Raw genomic sequence first — 22,500 nt, forward strand, 5'->3', positions numbered from 1 at the left:
AAAGGAAAGGAAAGGAAAGGAAAGGAAAGGAAAGGAAAGGAAAGGAAAGGAAAGGAAAGGAAAAAAGGAAAAAAGAAAAAACATCACATAGCTAGGGAATGTCTGAGACTCAGTTTTGAATTCAGGTCTTTTTGACTCAGGTCCAGCACTCTATCCACCCTGCTAGCTCCTAGATGAAGAGGGGTAATGTATAATGAACCTAGAAAGGTAAAGGTTGGAGCTAGAGTATGATCGGCTTTGAATGATAATTGGAAATATTTGTATTTTATTTCTAAAGCCCATTGGGAGCCACAGAAGCTTTCTGAGTGAAGAAATGCTATTCCTGAAAAGGTGGGCGCCTGTTTCAGGTAGAAATTGCAAATGACCTCTTCAAAGCTAGCATCTTCCCTCTGAAATTATATCCAATTTCTCTTGTGGCGTTTATCCCGTTTGTACCTGGTTGTTTCCACGTTGTCTTCTAAATTCGAATATAAGTTCCTTGAGTTCTTTGTACCCCTAATGCTTAGCGCCAGTGCCTGGCACAGTCAATAAATATCCTTAGATACTACCAGGAACATCATTCTAATGCCAGCTCCTAATAAATGCTTGTTGACTGACTTGTCCAGCCCCAAATTACAAAGTAGACTGGATGGCCAGATAAGCCCCTCCTCCTACCGTGAACATCCAGGATTTCAAAGAACTTGGGGGGGGGGGGGGGGGGGGGCGGGGCCGCAGGGGAGCCTCCCAACGTCCAAAGACTCATCGATGAGGCATGAGTTCTGGTTTTTGCTCCTTGAAAATTTAGGTTCCTGATTTCATGGAATTGCACTTAAAGACATATTATCCTTGGAATATTGGGCTGAGATTCCACCCAGCAAAGTCCCTGCTATCTAAGGCAATCTTTCTCAGCCATAAACACTGGATTGGGAGAGTAAAAAAATGGTGCTTTGGTTCCCCCTAGTGTCGTATGCCGGACTAGCATGGCAATCCTTTCAGTCCTGTGCCTCTTTGTGGGGTTTTCTTGGCCAAGATACTGGAGTGGTTTGCTATTTCCTTCTCCAGTTCATTTTATAGACGACGAGGAAACGGAGGCAAACAGGGTGAAGTGACTTGTCCAAGGTCACACAGTCGATATGTGTCTGAGACCAAATTTGAACTCAGGTCCTCCTGACTCCAGACCCTGGTGCTCTGTTTACTGAGCCAACTATGTGCCCCAATCTCACTGAAGAATACAATCCCAGCCCCCAAAGGACATCGGGCACTAGCTCAGAGATCAGCTAGTCCAAAGTCCACTTTATTTTACAGGTGAGGGAAATGAATTATACAGATTGCCCAAGGACCCTCATCTGGCAAACAACAGAGCAAGAGCTGAACATCTATTGGCCAGAAGACTGACCAATGACTGGGGGGGGGGGGGACTCTTAACTGGCCTCAAGTAGCCACAGCTGTTCTTACCTGCAAATCCCTCATTGAATCCTCGCCTTCTTCATCAAAATCATTCTTCTGAGATCTCAACAGGTGAATTTCGTCCTACACAAACAGAACCACACTGGGAAGGTAATCATAGCACACCCCCCCCCCATTCCTCCTAAAAATAAACCTGATGCAATTATGGATTTCTCCTCCACACAATTATTAATGTCTTTAGGAACAGAAGCAAAACTGGGATGTGTTGCCTCCTGAAAGAGTGAGTCTGTTTCCATTGAAGCAGCTTCCTTTGTCACACATGGAGGACACCTGCCTTCCTTTTCATGGGCTTGGGGAAGCTTTGAGCCTGACCCCCTCCTTTTCCAGAGAAGAAACCCAAACTAAAGAAAGGGTTTGGGTCCTTCATCTAGGACGCTTGGGTTTGAATCTCATAGCTTGTGTGAACCCCAATTTCCTCATCTGTAAAAGGGGCATCTATAGAGCCTTTAAAGGTTTGCAAAGCATTGTACATATGTTATCATGATCCTTATAACTTTGAAAGGTAGATGTTATTATTACTATCCCCATTTTACACTTAGAGAAACTGAGGCAAACTAGGTTAAGTGACTTGCCCAGGGTCACACAGCTGGGAAGTATCTGAGGTCAGATTTGAACCCAGGACCTCCCATCTCTGCACCTGGCTCTGAAGCCACTGAGCCACCCAGTTGTCCCCATCTCTCCATTTCTAAATGATTCTAATCATCCTTAGAACTGTCTCCTTCTGCTGGAGAGCTGGGAGGCCGATGGAAGGTGGCATCTGCAGTTAAGTATGATTGTGATTTGTTTCTTTTGCTTAGCTATTTTTGTTAAAGGAGGAGGGGTATATTGAGAAATGACTGATATAAAAGCAGAGGGCATGAATGAAATTTAAAATAATTTTTCATCCATTGCATTTCTTGTGTACAAACAAACTTGTGTACAAACAGGTCAACAGTTCCCCCCTTGGCTCCTCGAATCCCCACTATTCTGAGATTTTGTACATTTACCCTCTAATAGAATGATGGGAACTCTTGCAAGGAGGTGAGGATGGGCTCTAGAGTCATAGGATCTGGGCTCAAACACTATCCTTAAAGATGTGACCTTGAACACAAGGCACTTCAGCTCACTGGACCTCAGTTTCCCCATCTATAAAATGATGGAGTTGGATTGGATAGTCTCATCTAGGCAGATCTATGATCCCAGAAGGGCCTGTGCTTTTCTTGCTGTAATCAACCCATCTGTCCCTTTCAATCTCAGAGAATTAACTAAAGCTTCGGGAGATAAAATTCCAGTTATCCCTTCCCCGTAGCAGCTTCCCCACTGCAGTTTTGCTATATCCCAGGTCAGCAAACAAAACAAATGGAAATTGGGGGGGGGGGAAGTTTTGTGGAAACTGCAGATGGCACATGAAGGCCAGCAAAGAAAAAATTTAGAAACTCAGAAGTGTGTATTTAGTGTGTCCAAATATACAACAAGGTACTGTAAACACCCCATAAAAGAGAAAGAAGAAATTCAGGTTGCTTCTCTTCTACTAAGGGAGGGCCAAAATATTTTACACGGACTTTCCAGATCAAGTGGGGCACCATACCCCTAGCCTCCACAATGCGGAAGGGATAATTGGACTCAGTCATGGTTATACAATGTAATGGACAAAATAATGTTTAACTCAATGATCAATGCTTTATTATATTCTTCTAAGAACATTTCTCTACCCAGTGTTGCCAAGTGAAAATTTGGGGCTACGGACTATCATTTTCCTTCAATGTGGACAAACATGTACCCAGGGTCCAGCTCACTGCTACAATTAATAAATATGCTGACTCCCCAGTTCTCCAGCAAACAGGGATAGTTACAAGGATAATTAAAATGATTGAGAGAGAGAGAGAGAGAGAGAGAGAGAGAGAGAGAGAGAGAGAGAGAGAGAGAGAGAAATAGATGGATGTATGGACAGATGGATGGACAGACAGACAGACAGATGGACAGATGAATAGATAGATAGATAGATAGATAGATAGATAGATAGATAGATAGATAGATAGATAGATAGATAGATAGATGTGTACAGATAATTTTAGGGTTGTGACAAAATCTAGAGTTAATTGGTTGTCGGGGAAAATCCCAAATAAAATACCCAAGTCAGTCTGGAACTGTATGGTAATTTAATTAATATAGAGGGAGGGAATTTAAGGAGAAGGAGGGAAAAGGATATAGAATTCTCTTGCCTGGCCTGTGTCAGGGGGAGTTTAAAATCCCCGCCTCTAGGTCTCTGAAGAAGATTAGAGGCTTCTAAGGGGATAAAGTTGGGAAAATAAAGGAGGGAAACTCAGCCAGAAACTCACCACTGAACTGGACAATAGCTTGTAGCTATGCTAAGATGCCGAAAGGCCAGCATGCTGCTATCAGCCAATTCTCTGCCGTAAAGGGTGCCAGAGAGAGGAAGTGATCCAAATATATAGATCTTTCACCCTTGTGTCTCCTCTAAATTTTCACATCTACCAATCACATCAAAGGCTTTTCTCCAGGACTGCCCATACTTTTAGTTATTATCTTTTGATTATATTATATCTTTAGAGTTACTTAACACTTCTTGGTTAAATTCACCTTTTGTTAGTTACTTGACCTTTTTGTGATTAATTTAACCTTTATGGTTACTTAACACCTTTTTGTATTAAGATCTTAAAATACACTTAACTTAAAAGTTCTAGCTTCACTATAAGGTAAGAGTTAAGTACCTTCATTGCTCAATCAGGAGATTACAACTTTATCTTCCCTTAAAGTAGTCTAAGTAAGGTGGAGTAATTTAAAGTTCCCAAGACATTCCTGATTTTGTTAAACTAAGTATCTTCATTGTTACAATAAGAAAATAGCTAAATCCAGTCTTCACAGATGGATGAACAGATGGCCAGACATATAGACAGATGGATAGATGGTAGGACAGATAGTATGGATACATGGATGGATGGATAGATAGATAGATAGATAGATAGACAAATAGACAGATAGAAAGACAGATAGAGAGAGAAATGGATAGATGAATGGATGGATGGATGGATGGATGGATGGATGGATGGATGGATGGATGGATGGATGGATGGCTAGACAGGCAGATGGATGGATGGACAGACAGACAGATAGACAGACAGACAAATGGATAGATAGATAGATTGATTGATTGATAGATAGATAGATAGATAGATAGATAGATAGATAGATAGATAGATGATAGATAGATATTGTGAAGATTGGATTTAGCTATCTCCTGATTATAACAATTATTGGGAAGATTAAATTATAATCCACAATGTATTTTTAGATTTTAATCCCCCAAAAGTTATTTAACTCAGTATTTTAAGTAGATCTATCCATTTTAACTACAAAAAGGTGTTAAGTAACTACAAAAGGTGGACTAACCAAAAAAGGTGTTAAGTAACCCAAAAGATATAATCTAACCAAAGAAGATGTGAACTAAAGAGTGAGCAGTCCTGGAGAAAAGCCTCTGCTGTGATTGGTAGATGTGAAATTTAGGGAAGGTGACACAAGAGAAAAAGATCTTTAAAAAGAGGATCAGAGGCCAGAAGAAGATATTCGATTCAAAATTGTGTTAGATGGAGGATCTCTGACTCTGAGTGGGACTGGAGGATCAGCCTCTTGAGCTTGGATTTGATGGAAGATCTCTGACTCAGAATTGGACTGGAGGAACTGGACCCCTGGAAGAACTCATGCAGGAGACCTCAGACTGCTTTTCCTTTTAGATGGTCACTGTTGGTGAGTGAAAGGCTGATTTAGGCCCATTGTCTTGAGACTCTTTTTCCTAATTAGGGTCTTAGTATTTCTACCTGTCTCAGAGGAAGCCAGAGTTTCCTCTCTTTCTCTCTCTCTCTCTCTCTCATTCCTTAATATCTTCCCTCTATTATAAATAAATTACCATAAATTCCATTTACTTCAGTAATTCATTTTGAGATTTAGAAATTAAATCCCTGGTGACCACATATATAAATATATTTCAGTCTCAACCACAATTTAATTTAACAATAGATAGATAGATAGATAGATAGATAGATAGATAGATAGATAGATAGATAGATGAATGGATAGATGGACTGATGGATGGACAGACAGATGGATGGACAGATGAACAGACAGATAGATCAATAGATAGACAGACAGATGGATAGATAGATAGATAGATAGATAGACAGACAGACAGACAGACAGACAGACAGATAGATAGAAAGACAGACAGACAGACAGACAGACAGACAGACAGACAGACAGACAGACAGACAGACAGACAGATAGGTAGATTGATGAGTTCTAAGATCCTGTTACAGCCTATAATTCTTTCAAGAGGATAAGTCTCTCCTAAAATATGTTGGCCAGCAGATGGCACTGATAGGATCATAGATCTCCTTGGAAATCCAATCTCTTATAAATGAGTTGACTGAGACAAGGGAGGTGATGAGATTTTCTCTAAGCCCCAGAGCTAATAATTATTAGATGTGATATTTGAACTTAGGCCTTCATGACTCAAGGTACAATAAGAGGGGGAAGTTAGGTAGCCCAGTGATTTGAAAGCCAGGTCCAGAGATGGGAGGTCCTGGGTTCAAATTTGACCCTGGGAAAATCACTGAACCCCCACTGCCTAGCCCTTACCCCTCTTCTGCCTCAGAACCAATACACAGTATTGATTGTAAGATGGAAAGTAAGAGTTTAAAAAATAAAAAGTATACCACTAGCTAAGATACCAAGATGCCTGGGGGAAGGAGGGAGGGTCAGCACAGACTGCTTGGGTAGTGTATAACAGTATGCCTTGAGAGCCCCCCAGGGTGGGAAGAGTTACTCAGGGGCTAGAAACCTGAATGTTCTGGATTTTCTTCTGCAGCATCTCCATGTCATTGTTCAGTTCTGAGACGTAGTTGAACCGAGCAAAATTCTTCTCCTCCTCCGCCAGGAAGTCATCCACCAGTTTGTCCAGGTTTCCATAGTCCGAAAGTTTGAGCAGACGCATGTGGGCTACCTCATAACTCTGGAAGCTCTCTATCTTGGACTTCTTGAAGGGCTTGCTGGCCTTAAGAGCTGGACAAGACAGTGAGCTCACCCATTGTTGACATTCTCCCCGGAAGGACAGCCAGCCCATTGCCTGGGGAAATGTCCTCTAGTCTCCCAAGGGAGAATTTATGATCTTGAGGGGCAACCTGGCCTGAGGGTGACCCTCCACCTCAGGGAGAGGGATGTCTTCACTCTCCCCTGAAAATAGTCTGTGGCTCTGCCTGCCTTCTGAGGGACTTGTTTTCCTTCTCCCTTGAATGAAAACTTGTAGTCCTGAGAAGACCTCTAATGCTCTGACATATTTCTTAGAGCCCACAGGCTGCAGGAGGGATGCTTGCCTCCCTTCTCACCTGAAGGAGATCCAAGGTATGCCCTGGAGTACTTTCCTCTATTCTCTTAGGGGACAGTCTACAGTCTGGAAGACCCATTTGTCCAGAGAGATACCTTTTTGCACTCCCACAGCCCTAGGGGGAGGGTGTGTGTGGCATACCCCCATCTTGAGGGAGGGTGCACAGCTCTGAAGGATATCTGGATACCCCCAAGATCCTGACCAGTTGTGGACTAGGACTGCTTTATTTTTTTCTCAAAGAATGTCACCTTGGAATTCTTCCAACTTTCTCTTTACCTCCAACCCAAGAAAGATCATTCATCCTAGAGAAGGGGTTCCTAACTTTTTGGGGTCATGGACCCTTTATAATCTGGTGAAATCTATAGACCCCTTCTCAGGATTTTGTTGTTAGTTGTTTCAGTTGTGTCTCACTCTTCATGACCTCATTTGAGGTTTTCTTGGCAAAGATTGGAGTGGTTTGCCATTTCCTTCTTTCATTCATTTGATAGGAAACCAAGGAAAACAGAGTTAAGTGACTTGCCCAGGGTCATGTGGTAATTTTCTGAGTCTGGATTTGAACTCAAATCCTCCTGACTCCAGTCCTAGCACTTTATCCCTTAAGCTACCTGGCAACTCCTCCTTCTCAGGATAGTGCTTTACAAATACATAAAATAAAATACATGAGATTATAATCTAGTAATAGTTATTGAAAAATTTTTAAATTCTCAGAATCCAGGCTTAAGTACCCCTAAACCTTGAGGACCTTCCTCCCTACTCTATTTAGGGAGACCCTAGAGCTAGGGATGGTGGCAATTATCCTGGAGAGTGGAAGAAACTAACTTAAATGACATCCATGCACTTACCATGGAATGTTACATGTTATACATAGCATCAGGGACTGGTCCTGGGATTATATAAATATGGAGGACTCCTGGATGAGGGGACTCCCTCTACCAGTGCACGTCAGTCCTTTTTCTCTGCAATTTCAATAGTCTTAGAGAGTTGCCTAGAGCAGTAAGAGGTTTGGTGTCTTATCCAGAATAACAGTCTACCCAAGCCTTCCTAAATTGGAGGCCAGCTCTCTAACTACCCACATACCTGCAGAAGAGGAGCTAAATCAAGATTTGCTTGATCTGTGTTTGTCTCTTATTACCATCCACACAGTCCCCTAGACAAGGATCACATCTTATCTGAACTTGGTGTCTCCCTCCAGATTCTGGTACAGGAGTCCCTAAACTATGGCACCCTGAGGCCATGTATCCAGCCTCCACCGCACTTCCGGAAGGGGCACCTCTTTCACTAGTAGTCAGTGAGAGGAGCACTGTATGTGGTGGCACTGCAAAGCTCAACATCACTCACATACAGTACTACTTCCGGTGACATAATTCTTTGGGTGGTGCCTTAAAACGAGGTTGTGCACAGGATTACATGGCTGCACAATGGAAGACATCAGAATGGTGAGTGGCAATCTGAGGGAGGGGATTCCACACTGTTTATACTGCTGCCCAGTTAGGGTTAGGGTTAGGGTTAGAAATACATGAATTTAGGGTTAGGGTTAGAAATACACGAATTTAGAGTTAGGGTTAGGGTTAGGGTTAGAAATACGTGAATTTAGGGTTGGGGTCAGGGTTAGAGTTAGGATTAGGGTTAGGGTTAGAAATACGTGAATTTAGAGTTGGGGTTAGGGTTGGAAATACCCGAATTTAGAGTTAGGGTTAGGGTTAGAAATGTGTGAATTTAGGGTTAGGGTTAGAGTTAGGGTTAGGGTTAGAAATACGTAAATTTAGGGTTGGGGTTGGAAATACATGAATTAGAGTTAGGGTTAGGGTTAGAAATGCGTGAATTTTGGGTTAGGGTTAGAGTTAGGGTTAGGGTTAGAAATACGTAAATTTAGGGTTGGGGTTGGAAATACATGAATTAGAGTTAGGGTTAGGGTTAGAAATGCGTGAATTTTGGGTTAGGGTTAGAGTTAGGGTTAGAAATATGCGAATTTAGGGTTAGGGTTAGGGTTAGAAATCTGTGAATTTAGGGTTAGGGTTAGGGTTAGGTTTAGAAATATGCAAATTTAGGGTTAGGGTTAGGGTTAGGGTTAGAAATATACGAATTTAGATTTAGGTTTAGGTTTAGGGTTAGGGTTAGAAATATGTGAATTTAGGGTTAGGGTTGGAAATACGCGAATTTAGAGCTAGGGTTAGGGTTAGAAATATGCCAATTTAGGATTAGGGTTAGGGTTAGGGTTAGAAATATGCAAAGTTAGGGTTGGAAATACGCGAATTTAGAGTTAGGGTTAGGGTTAGAACTCTGTGAATTTAGGGTTAGAAATATGCGAAGTTAGGGTTGGAAATACGCGAATTTAGAGTTAGGGTTAGGGTTAGAAATATGCGAATTTAGGTTTAGGTTTAGGTTTAGGGTTAGGGTTAGAAATATGTGAATTTAGGGTTAGGGTTGGAAATACGCGAATTTAGAGCTAGGGTTAGGGTTAGAAATATGCCAATTTAGGATTAGGGTTAGGGTTAAGGTTAGGGTTAGGGTTAGAAATATGCGAAGTTAGGGTTGGAAATACGCGAATTTAGAGTTAGGGTTAGGGTTAGAACTCTGTGAATTTAGGGTTAGGGTTAGGGTTAGGGTTAGAAATACGCGAATTTAGAGTTGGTTAGGGTTAGGGTTAGGGTTAGGATTTTATAGCCTGGCTCTCCAATGGCCTGAGGGACAGTGAACTGGACCCCTGTGTAAGAAGTTTCGGGACCCCTGCTCTAATACATCAGTGGGCACTAAAGTTTGTTTGGAGAATGAATTATGTTAACCTAGAAGAAGTCTCAGCTAAGAAACAGTAGGAAGGCTGAGGAGAAGGATGCATGAGAACAGGTAGAGAAAGCCTAGAACCTTGTGGGAAGGGCTGCATTGGAGTTCTTATTCCTTATCATTTGGTCAACACTGCCCAAGAATGGTCCAGATGGGGATGCTCAGACCTCCTCAAGGGCTGCCCATTTGTTATTATTATCAATAATGATGATGATAATTAGTATTTATATAGTACTTCAGTGTTGCAAGGAACTTTACAAATATCTCATTTTGTCCTCACTACAAAGCTAGAAGGTTGGTGCTATTAATATCTCTACTTTGCAGATAAGGGAAACAAAGGAAACAGGTTTAAGTGACTTGCCCAGTGTCAACATACAGCTAGTAAGTGTCTAAGATCTAAAGATGCAGGTCTTTCTGATGCTAGGTCTAGCTTTCTAGCTACTGTTGCCTCTCACCACTAGTAACATCGGTGCTGGAATGTGAGGACCCAAGTCTCCCAGCTCTTCTCTCTATCCATCCAAGGCCTAGCTTGCCATTATTTCACACCTCATTAGCATGAAATTAGAAACTGGGAAGTGCTCTGTGGCTCAGTGGATAGAGAGCCAGGTCTAGAGACAAGAGGTCCTGGGTTCAAATCTGACCTCTAACACTTCCTAGCTGGGCGAACTTGGACAAGTCACTTAACCCTAACTGTGTTACCGCTCTTCTGTCTTGGAGTCAAAAACTAAGTGTTAGTTCCCAGACAAAAGAGAAGGATTTAAAAATTAAAAAAAGAAACTGGCAGTAGACTACCAACCACTCACTGAGGGTTAAACTGTACCTTCTTCCTTTTTGGCTTGTTCCTCAAAATCACTCCGATCCATAAGTTTGATGAGAAAGAAAGCCTTCAACTTTACTTCATGGTCATGAATCCTTTCCAGCTCCCTCATCTCCGTTTTGAATTGAGAGATGTCTTTTTTTCGTCGATCCTTCATGGCAGATATACGGGCCAGGGCTTCTAGCCTAGGGAGGAAGGGAGGCAAAGCTGGGAACCTCAGCAGCTCTCCTTAATCCTGTCTTTCTTTTTTTTTCTTCTTTTCTTTTTTAAATCCTATCTCTCCCTTGAAGAATAAGCTGTCTTTCCCATCAATCAGAGAAACTCAACTTTTAAAAGTTTATTTATTTAATTAATTAGTCTAGAATATTTTGCCATGGTTTCATGATTCATGTTCTTTCCCTCCCCGCTTCTATAGCCAACAAGCAATTCCACTGGATTTTATGTGCGTGTATCATTGATCAAGATCTATTTCCATATTATTAATATTTGCAATAGAGTGATCATTTAGAGTCAACTTCCCCAATAATACCCCCATAGAACCAAGTGATCAAAGAAGTTTTTTCTTCTGTGAGAGAAACTCAACTTTGTCCCAGATGAAGTCAAGAAACTTCAGAAGCTCCCTATTGCCCCTTGGAAAAAGGCAAACTCCTTTGTTTATCCAATTAAAAGCCCTTCAGAGCCTGGCTCCAAGGTAGCTTTGCAGACTGATTTCATCTCCATCTCAGACTCTTGTTTTTCAGCCAAACAGACTTACTTGCTATTCCCCATACATGATGTTTCAACTCCCTGTTTTTGTACAGTCTGTGCCTCCTGCCCGGAATCCATGATGAACTGATCTGTTTATTATTTGGACCTCGTCTCCTACCCCTCCTTGAAATCCTTGGTTAATAGTTAATAACAGCCAGCATTTATAGAGTCCTTTAAGGTTTTCAAAATGCTTTACATGTTATTTGTTCCTTAAACAACAACCCTGTGAGGTGAACATCTTACTAACCTCATTTTAGAGATGAGGAAATTGAGGCTGAAAGTGATGAAGTGAATTCCTCAGGATCACAGAGTTAGCAAATGTCTGAGGCAGGATCCCAGCTCAAGTTCTTCTGACTCTCAGATCCTTGCATTTGATCCACTGTATCACCTAGGTTGCCTTCAAGACATAAGCTCAGGTACCACCAGCTTATGCAGCAAAAAATTCCTGATTTCTCTCCCTAAGTTTGCCCTGCCAGATTATTATTATTATTATTATTATTAGTGCTCTCCATATCTATCCTGGAAAATTACTTTGCATACACATCTAAGGAACCATCTAAGATCAAAAGTGCAGAGAAAACACAGGAATTTCCCCAAGGACAGTTTCTTCTGCCATGAATTTAAAGGTCCAGTCCCTATCTCTTTCTGTGTTCTATTTTTACTTAACTCTCTAAACAGGTAGTATAGAGGGAAAGAGTAAGGAAAAGCCTAGGTTGTATTTCTGCCTCAGACTTTTACTAATCATTAGAAGCTAGGCAAATAACTTTATTTATCACTTTCAGCCTCAGTTTCCTCATACGTAAAATGGAGGTGATAGTAGCACCTACCTCGCAGAGTTGTTGCGAGGATCAAATGAAAATAATCTATGTAAAACCCTCTGGAGACCCTAAAGGACTACATGTTTGCTATTGTCTCTTCCTAGAGGAATATCAGCTCCTTGAGGGCGGAAACTCCATTTTTTCTTTGCATTCTCAGTGCCTACACGTAGTGCATGGCTCATAGGGTGCCCCCAGATTGGTTAAATTGGATCAGATTGAATTGGATTGTTTTGTATTGAGTTATAGTTTCCTGAAATCCATTGCTTCTTGGCAGCCCATAGTGTGATTATCAAGGGTACGTGAAAAGATGGTGATCTCTTATTCTCACCAAAGAAACATTTCATTCAATTCCCCATGAATCCTAGAGGATCCAAGAATAGAAACCAAAGAATGCTAGTATGGAAGACTTAATTAATTCTCACCATCTCATCTCATTTCAAAAGTAAGTGGGACCTGGAGAGAGCTGAGGAGACTTTCCCTAAGGTCATAGAATTGTTAGAACCAGGGATACCTAGAACCCAGGTTTTTCTAATTTAAGCTAGTTCTTTCCAAATCAGTTCTGATATTATCTAAATAGAAAAGAAAAAGAGAATTTATGACCAAACAAGTGATAGAGAACATTATGAGATCTAAAATGGATCATTTTGATTATATTAAACTTAAACATTTTTGCACAAACAAAACCAATGCAATGAAAATTAGAAGGAAAGCAGGAAGCTGGAGGAATTTTTTTATAATAAGTGTCTCTGATAAAGGCCTCATTTCTCAAATATCTAGAAAACTGAGTCAAGTTTCTAAGAATACAAGTCATTCCCCACTTGACAAATGGTCAAAGGATATGAATCAGCAGTTTTCAGATGAAGAATCAGGCTATCTAGTCATATGAAAAATGCTCTAAATCAGTATTGAATAAAACAACTGAGGTACTACCTCATATCTGTCAGATTGGCTAATATGAGAGAAAAGAAAAATTTTAAATGGTGGAGGGAAAACTGGGACACTAATGCACTGTTGGTGGAGTTGTGAACTGATTTAGCCATTCTGGAAATCAATTTGGAATTATGTCCAAGAGGCAAAAAAACTGCATAATCTTTGACTTAGTCATGCCACTACTAGGTCTGGATCCCCAAAAGATCAAAGAAAATAGGAAAAGACCTATTTGTAAATATACACATATATGTATATACACGTATATTTATAGCAGCTCTTTTTGTATTGCCAAAGTATTGGAAATTGATGGGATATCCATCAATTAGGGAATGACTGGACAAATTGTGGTATATGATTGTAATGGAATACTGTTATGCTACAAGAAATGATGAGCAGGATGATTTCAGAAAAACCTGGAAATATTTACATGAACTGATGCAAAGTGAAGTGAGCAGAACCTAGAAAACATTATACACAGTAACAGTCTATATTGTATGATGATCAACTGTGAATAGCTTCACTATTTTCAGCAATGCAATGATCTAAAACATTTCCAAAGAGATCAGAGATAAGGAAAAAGAACCTTACTTGAACAAAAATATTTTTTGCAGCTCTTTCTGTAGCGGCAAAGAAATGGGAACTGGAGGGATGATCATCAATTGGGGAGTGACTGAACAAGTTATAGTATATGGTTATAATAAAATGTTTTGTAACAAAGAGATAATAAGCAGGATGAGTTCAGAAAAACCTGGAAAGACTTATATGAACTGATGTAAAGTGAAGTGAGCAAAACCAATAAAATACTGTATACAGTAACAGAAATATTATATGATGATCACCTAAATATTTTTCATTTTATTTTTTTGGTGGTTTTGGGGGGGTTGACATTGACTGATATGGAAATCTATTTCACATGAATATAAATGTCTAATCTAGATCCAGTTGCTTGTTGTCTCAGCAAGGGAGGAGGAGAGAGGAGAATTTGGAGCTCAAAAGTTATTTAAATAAATGTTTAAATTGTTTTTACACATAATTGGGGAAAACATTCTTTTTCAATGTTTAAACCAGTAATAGAATTGGTTAATCCCAAATCAATTTCAGTACTCACTGAAACCAGATGAAATTGATTCAATATTTAGAAATATGACTAGAACTTATTCATCAGGCTTTAATGACTGGTAGCTAATTCCATTCCATAAGGTTTTAGTAGGTTACTACTATGTGCTAGGCACTCTCTTCTAGGTTTGGGCAAGGTGAGGTTTACAATCTGCTGGGGAGGAAAATAAAACGTTCACAGATCGGTGAGCCCATCCATCTCTCTGGTTATGTCAAGGTTCTGAAATCAGGTAAACATATCCTAGAAGGGGAAAGGACTTACAGAAGCAAAGAGGAATAAAAACAACATTGTTCAGAAAGCAGTGTCATGCTTATATTAACAAACTAGGGAGAGCAGAGATCAATCAATTGGAAATGCAAATGAAAAAACTTGAAAGCGATCAAATTAAAACCCCCCAGCAGAAAACCAAACTAGAAATCCTAAAAATTAAGGGAGAAATTAATAAAATCGAAAGTGATAGAACTATTGATTTAATAAATAAGACAAGAAGCTGGTACTTTGAAAACAAACAAACAAAACAGAAAGCAGTGTCACAAATTAGTGTCACTGAAATTAAGAGAAGATGGGAGAAGCAGAAACAAGAGGATGGTAGATGAGAAATGGGAAGATATACTTAACTAGGAAAGGTCTCGCAAAGAATTTGAGGTTGGAAGGATAAAGGGAGGACCATGATTGTTGGGAGGAAATCTGGATGAGATTTGTGACAAAGTGCGAACAAAGTGCAAAGGAACAAAGTGCTAGCAACAAGAAAAAAAGGAAAAACAACATAAAAGATTTAAATGGGAGAAAATAAAAGCTGAACAACTATGATTCTCAAAATGGATTAAATTCTCAAATTTAAAAAAAAAAGTGATGCAATAGATTGAAAAAAAAATCCTTAATCATGTACAGCAGATACCAAAAAAAAAAAAAAAATCTTTAAAACATAGACACAGAATGAAGATAAGGGGATAAAGCTCAATCTTTTATCCCATGTCCTTTCCCTTTAGCCCAACAAACTCTTCTGCTGGGGAAGGATTTATTACTCTAGCCCTCATAGCTGAAATTGACATCTTCTCCCCAATATCCTGAATGGCTTCCTGGTCAATAGTGAAGTATAAGGTCCCGTGTTAGTTAGCCTTTAACCACCCCTGTGACCATGGGCAAATAAGTTGACCTCCTTGGGCCTTATTTTCCTTTTCAATAAAATGAGGGAATTAAACTAAATGAAGGGTTTAAATGACTTGATCAAAGTCAGAGGTAGTAACCATCAGAGGTGGGATACAAATATTAGAGGGGTCCTTTCCAGAGGACTCTTCTAATCCTGAACTCAAAAACAGGAGAAAGTTGGGGAAGCAAAGCTCCTGAAATTGTGAGTCCATTGGAGTCAAGGAAATCCTAACCATTCAACTCAACAATCTAAACAGTTATTAAGTGCCTACTATGAGCAAAGCACATAGGTGAGAGATAATATGGTAGAGCAGCAAATTTGATTCAGGAAGACCTGAATTCATATCCTTCCTCTGACACTAACAAACTGTATCATAGATAGGCAGATAGGCAAATAGGCAGATAGATAGATAGATGATAGATAGATAGATAGATAGATAGATAGATAGATAGATAGATGATGGATGGATAGATGGATGGATAGATGGATAGATAGATAGATAGATAGATAGATAGATGATGGATGGATAGATGGATGGATAGATGGATAGATAGATAGATAGATAGATAGATAGATAGATAGATGGATGGATAGATGGATAGATAGATAGATAGATAGATAGATAGATAGATAGATGATGGATGGATAGATGGATGGATAGATGGATAGATAGATAGATAGATAGATAGATAGATAGATAGATGATGGATGGATAGATGGATGGATAGATGGATAGATAGATAGATAGATAGATAGATAGATGATGGATGGATAGATGGATGGATAGATGGATAGATAGATAGATAGATAGATGGATAGATGGATGGATAGATAGATAGATAGATAGATAGATAGATAGATAGATAGATAGATAGATAGAATGATTCATATATTATTTTGGCAATGGAAGTAGAGAGGGGATTCTTTCCTCTATGCAAAATACATCCCTAATTTTTTTAGAAAACTCTATGAAGTTCTTTTTGATTCTCTTTACAGAAATACCCTGTCCCAAAGTCGACTTCGCCTCCAAAAAACAAACTGATTTATAAGTAACACAGACCTTCCCACCCAGAGAAGATGCAACCTCTGTATAACCAAAATGAATGTGGATTTTTTACCTCTTGGTCCCATGAGGAATGTCAGGCTCTCAGCCAAGCCCCCCCACAGGCCCTCTCTCATTCTGCCCTTTTACTCTCCTTTCCTACCGCTGGTTGTAAGCTTGCGTAGACTGCTCAATGGCCACATTCAATGTTCTCCTTTGCATCTGAAGCCGACGAAAGAGCTGCTGGTAGACATTGTCATATGCTGCCTTCTCAAACCGCAGATCCTCTATGTTTTGCCGGACTTTGGAATTGGTGGTTAGCATCGTGTCAAACTGGATAGTGACCTACCCAAGAGACTACTTGTCAGGGTTTAGTGGGAAAAGGGAAAGATACCTTTGCATGGAAACATGTTTGGAAGAGAGTGGTGTGTGACTCTCAAATAAAGAACTTAGAGCTGGAAGAGACCTCAGAGGTTAGTCCAAATCACTCATTTTACAGAGGGAGAAACTAAGGTCCAGAGAAAGAAAGCAACTTGCCCAAAGTCAATTAGAAGTAAGCAGCAGAGCTAGGTTTTGCTCTGGCTCTCAAACTAGAGCTCTTTGCCCCATATCAGGCTGCCTTTCATGCAAGAGTTAACAAGGGTCAGGCTAGAAGGAAAACAGATTTCCTTTTCTCCCCTTTGAAAACAGAGCTGGGATCTCCTGTCACTGTCCTAAGAAATGTTCCAGTCTTTCTAGTCATAGCCATGGCTCCATTCTCAGATTCCCAAAATTTCACTGTGGCCGTCCATCGTTGAATTGAACAAGAATCCCCTCAACATGTTGACACCCAGTATTAACTTAGAGATTTACAATGAGGGGGCAGCCAGTCCCTCCTCAGGCAGGCCAGTCCACTTGGTGACACTCTCATCGCTGGGAAATTTTTCTTATTTTCACTACTAAATTGTCCTCTTGGCAACTTTCACCCATGGCTATTAGTTTTACCCTGGAAAAGGGTAAGGAAGAAGGAAGGGATGGAGGAAACCAAAATCCCTTCTTTCACAAGCTAATTTCTGGAACTCTTTAAGTCCTAGAGAACCTTCATATTCCCACCCACACCTCCAGACCTCTATTTTCTAAGCTAAGCAATGCTACTTCCTTCTTCAGACAATAAATAGGGAATGATCACGAGTCTGTTCCCCATTCTCAATGCCCTCCCCTGGACATGCTCCAGCTTACCCATGTCCTTTCCTCATGTGTGGTGACAGCTCATTTCCTGTACCACTAGAAGGGAGGAAGGGACCCAGCTCAGGAAAGAATATGCCATTTATTTTTAGGGACCAGAACTTTGACTAAACTGGTATTGGGGATTTCCAGGAAGGAAGACTAGTCTCTTGTCTGAAGGTTAAAGACTTAAAGAGTTGCCTGCAGTATTAAGAAGTTAAATTATTTGTCCAGGATCACACAGCCAGTATATGAACAGACAGGACTCTCTCTCTCTCCCCCTCCTCTTCCTCTCTCCCTCCCTCTCTTTCTCTCTCTGTCTTTTTCTCTCTCCTCTCTCTGTCTCTGTCTCTCTGTCTCTGTTTCTGTCTCTCTGTCTCGGTCTCTGTCTGTCTGTCTGTCTGTCTGTCTCTCTCTCTCTCTCTCTCTCTTGCTGTAATGGTGACCCTATTGCATGTGTGCCAGAAGAGGCACTCAGAGCCCTCTCTGTAGGCACACCGGCCATCACCCCAGCACAAAGTTTGCCAGACTTCATTACTAGAAAGCCAGAGGAATGTGGGGTTGGGCTGCTCCCCTCCCCCTCTCCATGAACACCTAAAGGCATCACCTGCCCCCTCTAAAGGGTTCACCATCACTGCTCAAAGTCTCTATCTACTTTATCTTTTTTGTCTCTAGAGAGTAGATAATAGTTAGGGGGGAAAAAGAAACTCTTTAGTTTAGAAAGGAACTCCTAGGTTTCCACTAAGTGTCTCCTCAGATAGAGAACCAGATCTAGAAGTTCTGGGTTCAAATTTGGCTTCAGAAACTTCCAACTGTGTGACCCTGGGCAAGTCATTTAACTCCCATTGCCTAACTCTTACTCCTCTTCTGCCTTGGAACTAATACACAGTATTGATTCTAAGACAGAAGGTAGGTTTTTAAAAAAACAAAACAAAACTCCCACCCCTAGAATCATTCCATGAATGATTCTTGATACTTTTTAAAAGGTATTACCAGAAAATAATTCATCTGATTCTCATAACACACACCAAGGAGATAGGTAGGTTGGCGAGGAGATGTGGGTTCTCCTTTTGCTTCAGTCACTAACAGCTTACACAGAACGTCCATATAAAATAGGTGCTATGTAATGTCAAGGGGTGAGGTGAGGAAAATGCTAATGAAAAATAGAATGTCCCACCTAAAATTCACTTTAAAAAGTGTTAAGGGTCATGGCATACTTTCTTTTTTTAAACCCATATCTTCTGTCTTAGAATCAATACTGTATATCAGTTTCAAAGCAGAAGAATGGTGTGGGCTAGGCAATGGGTAAGGGAGTTAAGTGACTTGCCCAGGGTCACACATCTAGGAACTGTTTGGGGGTCAGATTTGAACTCAGGACCTCCTATCTCTAGGCCTGGCTCTCAATTCACTGAGACACCCAACTGTCTCCTCCCCACAAGATACTTTATTTATTCAGAGAACCCCTGACTCACCCTTTCCCTTCTATTAAACTCTTTTCATATTGGATTCTTTCTGATCCCATTTGAGGTTTTTCTTGATAGAGATACTGGAGTGGTTTGCCATTTCCTTTCCCAACTTATTTTACAAATGAGGAAACAGAGGCAAACTGGGTTAAATGATTTACCTAGGGTCACACAGCTAGCAAATGTCTGAGGGTGGATTTGATTTCAGGAAGATGTGTCTTCCTGATTCCAAGTCCAGTGTTCTATCTGCTACACCATCTAGCTGCCCCCTAACAAGCCTCTGATGGAATTTTCCAATGGGTTTGCTCTCCAAAGAGAAATTGCATTTTAAATCTGATGGATCATTGGGAAATTAATGACATCATTCCCTGGGAGAGAGATGGATATATGGTGGGCACCAAGGAGATGGTAAGAGACTATCTAGCAGGAACTCAGGGCAATCCCAGGGACCTTGGGATCATGCTCTTTATGTGCCATCCTTCCCTGGGCAGGAGGCAAGCAATTGGGGATGGAAGCCCACAGAGGAGATCACTTCCCCACAGATCATTAGGACTCAACTCTCAGCACCCCAAAAATAAGTGGCACAGTCAGTATTTCCCTCAGCTGTCCACTGGGTGTCAAATAGATGAAATAATAACTTTGCTTTCTATGTTTTTTTGTTTTGTTTTTTTCTAAACTCTCACCTTCCATCTTAGAATCACTACTGTGTATTGATTCCAAGGCAGAAGAGTGGTAAAGGCTAGACAATGGGAGTCAAGTGACTTGCCCAGGGCCATACAGCTGGGAAGTGTCTGAATCCAGATTTGAACTCAGGACTTCCTGTCTCCAGTCCCAGCTCTCTGTCCACTGAGCCACCCAGCTGTCCCATCCTATAAACTTTTCTGGTTTACAATATTTCTTCCTCTTCACAACCCTGTTAGAAGGGAGTATAAGTATGATCACCTCCATTTTACAAATGAAGAAAATGAGGCTGAGACTGGTCATTGGGTCATAGGATGCTAGATGTAGAGCTGGGGCTCCAGAAACACTAATCCTCTCACTTTTATAAGAAGAGAACCCAAAGCCTATGTGGACAAAAGGTCTTGACCAAAATCACAGAGGGAGTAACTGTCAGAAGTAGGATTAGAACTCAAGTCTTCTGACTCCAACTCTTGTATTCTTTACAGAGAACTTTGCCTAGATGCATCTCTTTCCCCATTACATCCCATTATACCCATTGCAGGGGAAAGAGATGGTTTGGGTAGTGAGGCCAGTGACTTCACTTACCTGATTCAAATGGGTCTCCAGAACAGAAATTTGCTTTCGTAACTTTCGGGGGTTTTGGACTTCATTCATTTTTGCCAGAGTCCGTTTTTGTTTAAAGATTTTGTTGTCTATGTCCGCTATCTTGGAGTGGGGTTGGAGGGAGGGGAGAAAGAAAAGAAATCCAGCTGTATTGATACCCATGCAAATTTTGACCACATTTTTCTTTGATGTTTAGCAACTAATGGTTTGTTTATCATGATAGTGAGCAATGAGGGAGTAACTCCTCCCTCCCCCAATAGATCTCAAACCCTCTATAACTAGGAGGTAGGTCTTAAGAGCTCTTATGGCAAAAAATATATACCATATTGCTCTCTAGCTCCCACCAAACCAAGCATTGAGTCCCTGTAAATCTAGGTAGACCCTGGAGCAGCCAGGTGGTTCAGTGGATAGAGAACCAGGCCTAAAGAAAGGAGGGTTCTGGGTTCAATTCTGGCCTCAGAAACTTCCTATATGTGTGACCCTGGGCAAGTCACTTAACCCCAATAGTCTAACCCTTACTGCTCTTCTGCCTTGGAACTAATACTCAGTATCAATTCTAAGACAGAAATTAATGGGGGGAGGTTCCATTTTTTTATTGTCATACAAAACACACTTCCACATTGGCCATTATTGGAAGAGCACACTCATAGATAACCAAAACCCCCCAACAAAATCGTAAATACACTGATGTGAAAGATGACTCCAACAGTTCTTTCTCTGGAGGCGGAGAGCATCCCCCGTCCTAAGTTTTTCAGGATTGTCCCAGATCAGGGCACTGCAGAGAGTAGCCAAGTTCTTACTGATAGTCATCATCCACTATTGCTGTGACTGTGTGCAATGTTCTCCGGGTTCTGCTTATTTCGCTCTGCATCAGTTTCTGCAGATTTTTCCAGCTTTTCTGAAATCATCCTGCTTCTCATTTCTTATAGTACAACAGTTTTCCATTGGTAATTTTTTTTAGGTGGGATGGACTGCCTGGAGAAGTTATGAGATAGTGAATTCCCCCTTGTTGGAGGCCTTCAAGCAATTGGACAACCCCTTATTAGGGGTGTTTTAGGGTGGATCCTTGTTCGTATATGCATTGAAGTAGCTAGCCACTAAGGTTCTTTCCAGTCCAACAATTCTGCGATTCTGCAAGACCATTAAAGATGGAGATAGACAAGTTCCAATGGAGCTGAATCCCAAGGAGGGATCATGGAAAGCAAAGGCTGAGAACTGCATAGTATCAGAGCTAGAAGGGACCTCGGAGGATAGCTAGTCCAAGCCATGGCTGCATAAGAGCACCATCTCGAACCTAATAAACAAGGAACTCTCTACACTGTCTCTTGCTCGTGGTCATGCAGCAATTACTTGATAGGTTTCCCAGGAGGGGAAAACCAGAAGAGGTCACTGGATTTGGTCACTAGGACACTGAAACCAGGGCTGGGAGATTGGAGACCTCCAATAGCAGATGCCACCACTGGCTATGGCCAGAACCAAGTGATCTCTGCCAATTCCCAGCTGGGACAAGGGCTAAGGAGAGGGTGGCTAATCAATAGCAATTCCACAAGCTATTTTCATGAGTGGAAAAACAAGCAAGCAAACAAGTATTAAACACTTACTATGTGCCAGAAACTGTGCCAAACCCTCCGGATTCAATGAAAGGCCAAAAGAAGTCATCCCTGCCCTCAAGGAGAGGGAAAGGAGCCAGTGGATAGGGAGAGCCTAAAGAACAGAAAGTGGGAATGACAGAGGGAGCAATCTGTTGAGGGAAATAAGAGGGAGAAAGATAATGAGTACATGTGAAGGAGTTTTCCTTGCAAAGAGAAAAATCCTCTTTTGTATCAGAGGACAAAAAGGAGATATCGGATGACTGGAGATGAGTAGGACATAAAAGATGGTAATTTTCTCAGTGAAGTTTTAGGTGAGATCCTCAGCCTAAAGAGTGGAGGGTGGGCAGAACACGTGAAAAGAGACAAAAAGGTCTGGAATGAACTGTGTAGGGATCAGATCATCAGTGAAATGATTTCCAAGGAATAAAGTGATTGCCTTGCTGCCATGAAGGCTGAGTTGTAATTGGGAAGGACACTGAAGACCATTTAGTCAATCCCATGCCTCTGATTTGGATGAGGACCCAGTAAAGGAGACTGAGAAGGAAGGATCAGAGAGAAGAGAGTATCAAGCAGGAGAGAATGCCCAACAGTGTCAAAGGCTCCAGAGAGGTCAAGGGGAATGAGGATTGAGGAAAGGCCATTGGATCAGGCAGCGAAGAGATCATTGGTAACTTTGGAGAGAACTGTTTTGGTGGAATGATAGTCAGAAGCCAGACTGTAGAAAACAGTGGCA

General features: G+C 41.0%; 1 protein-coding gene across 3 annotated transcripts in view; it reads right to left on the reverse strand.

Annotated features, from left to right (window-relative positions):
• Window positions 1-1,395: 1,395 nt before the first annotated feature.
• CCDC63 (coiled-coil domain containing 63) overlaps window positions 1,396-22,500 on the reverse strand; it is a 57,271-nt gene continuing 36,166 nt past the window's right edge. For 2 of the 3 annotated variants that reach the window (XM_007489835.3, XM_007489836.3), the window contains exons 5-9: window positions 20,158-20,277; window positions 16,389-16,570; window positions 10,425-10,606; window positions 6,281-6,501; window positions 1,396-1,509 (exon numbers count right to left, since the gene is read on the reverse strand). In XM_007489835.3, coding sequence (XP_007489897.1) covers window positions 1,411-1,509; window positions 6,281-6,501; window positions 10,425-10,606; window positions 16,389-16,570; window positions 20,158-20,277 — 804 coding nt within the window. In that variant the 3' untranslated portion in view covers window positions 1,396-1,410. The remainder of the gene's footprint in view (window positions 1,510-6,280; window positions 6,502-10,424; window positions 10,607-16,388; window positions 16,571-20,157; window positions 20,278-22,500) is intronic. The other variant, XM_007489837.3, reaches the window with a different exon arrangement.

This window comes from Monodelphis domestica, chromosome 3 (assembly GCF_027887165.1).
Source record: "Monodelphis domestica isolate mMonDom1 chromosome 3, mMonDom1.pri, whole genome shotgun sequence".
NCBI classification, from domain to species: Eukaryota; Metazoa; Chordata; class Mammalia; order Didelphimorphia; family Didelphidae; genus Monodelphis; species Monodelphis domestica.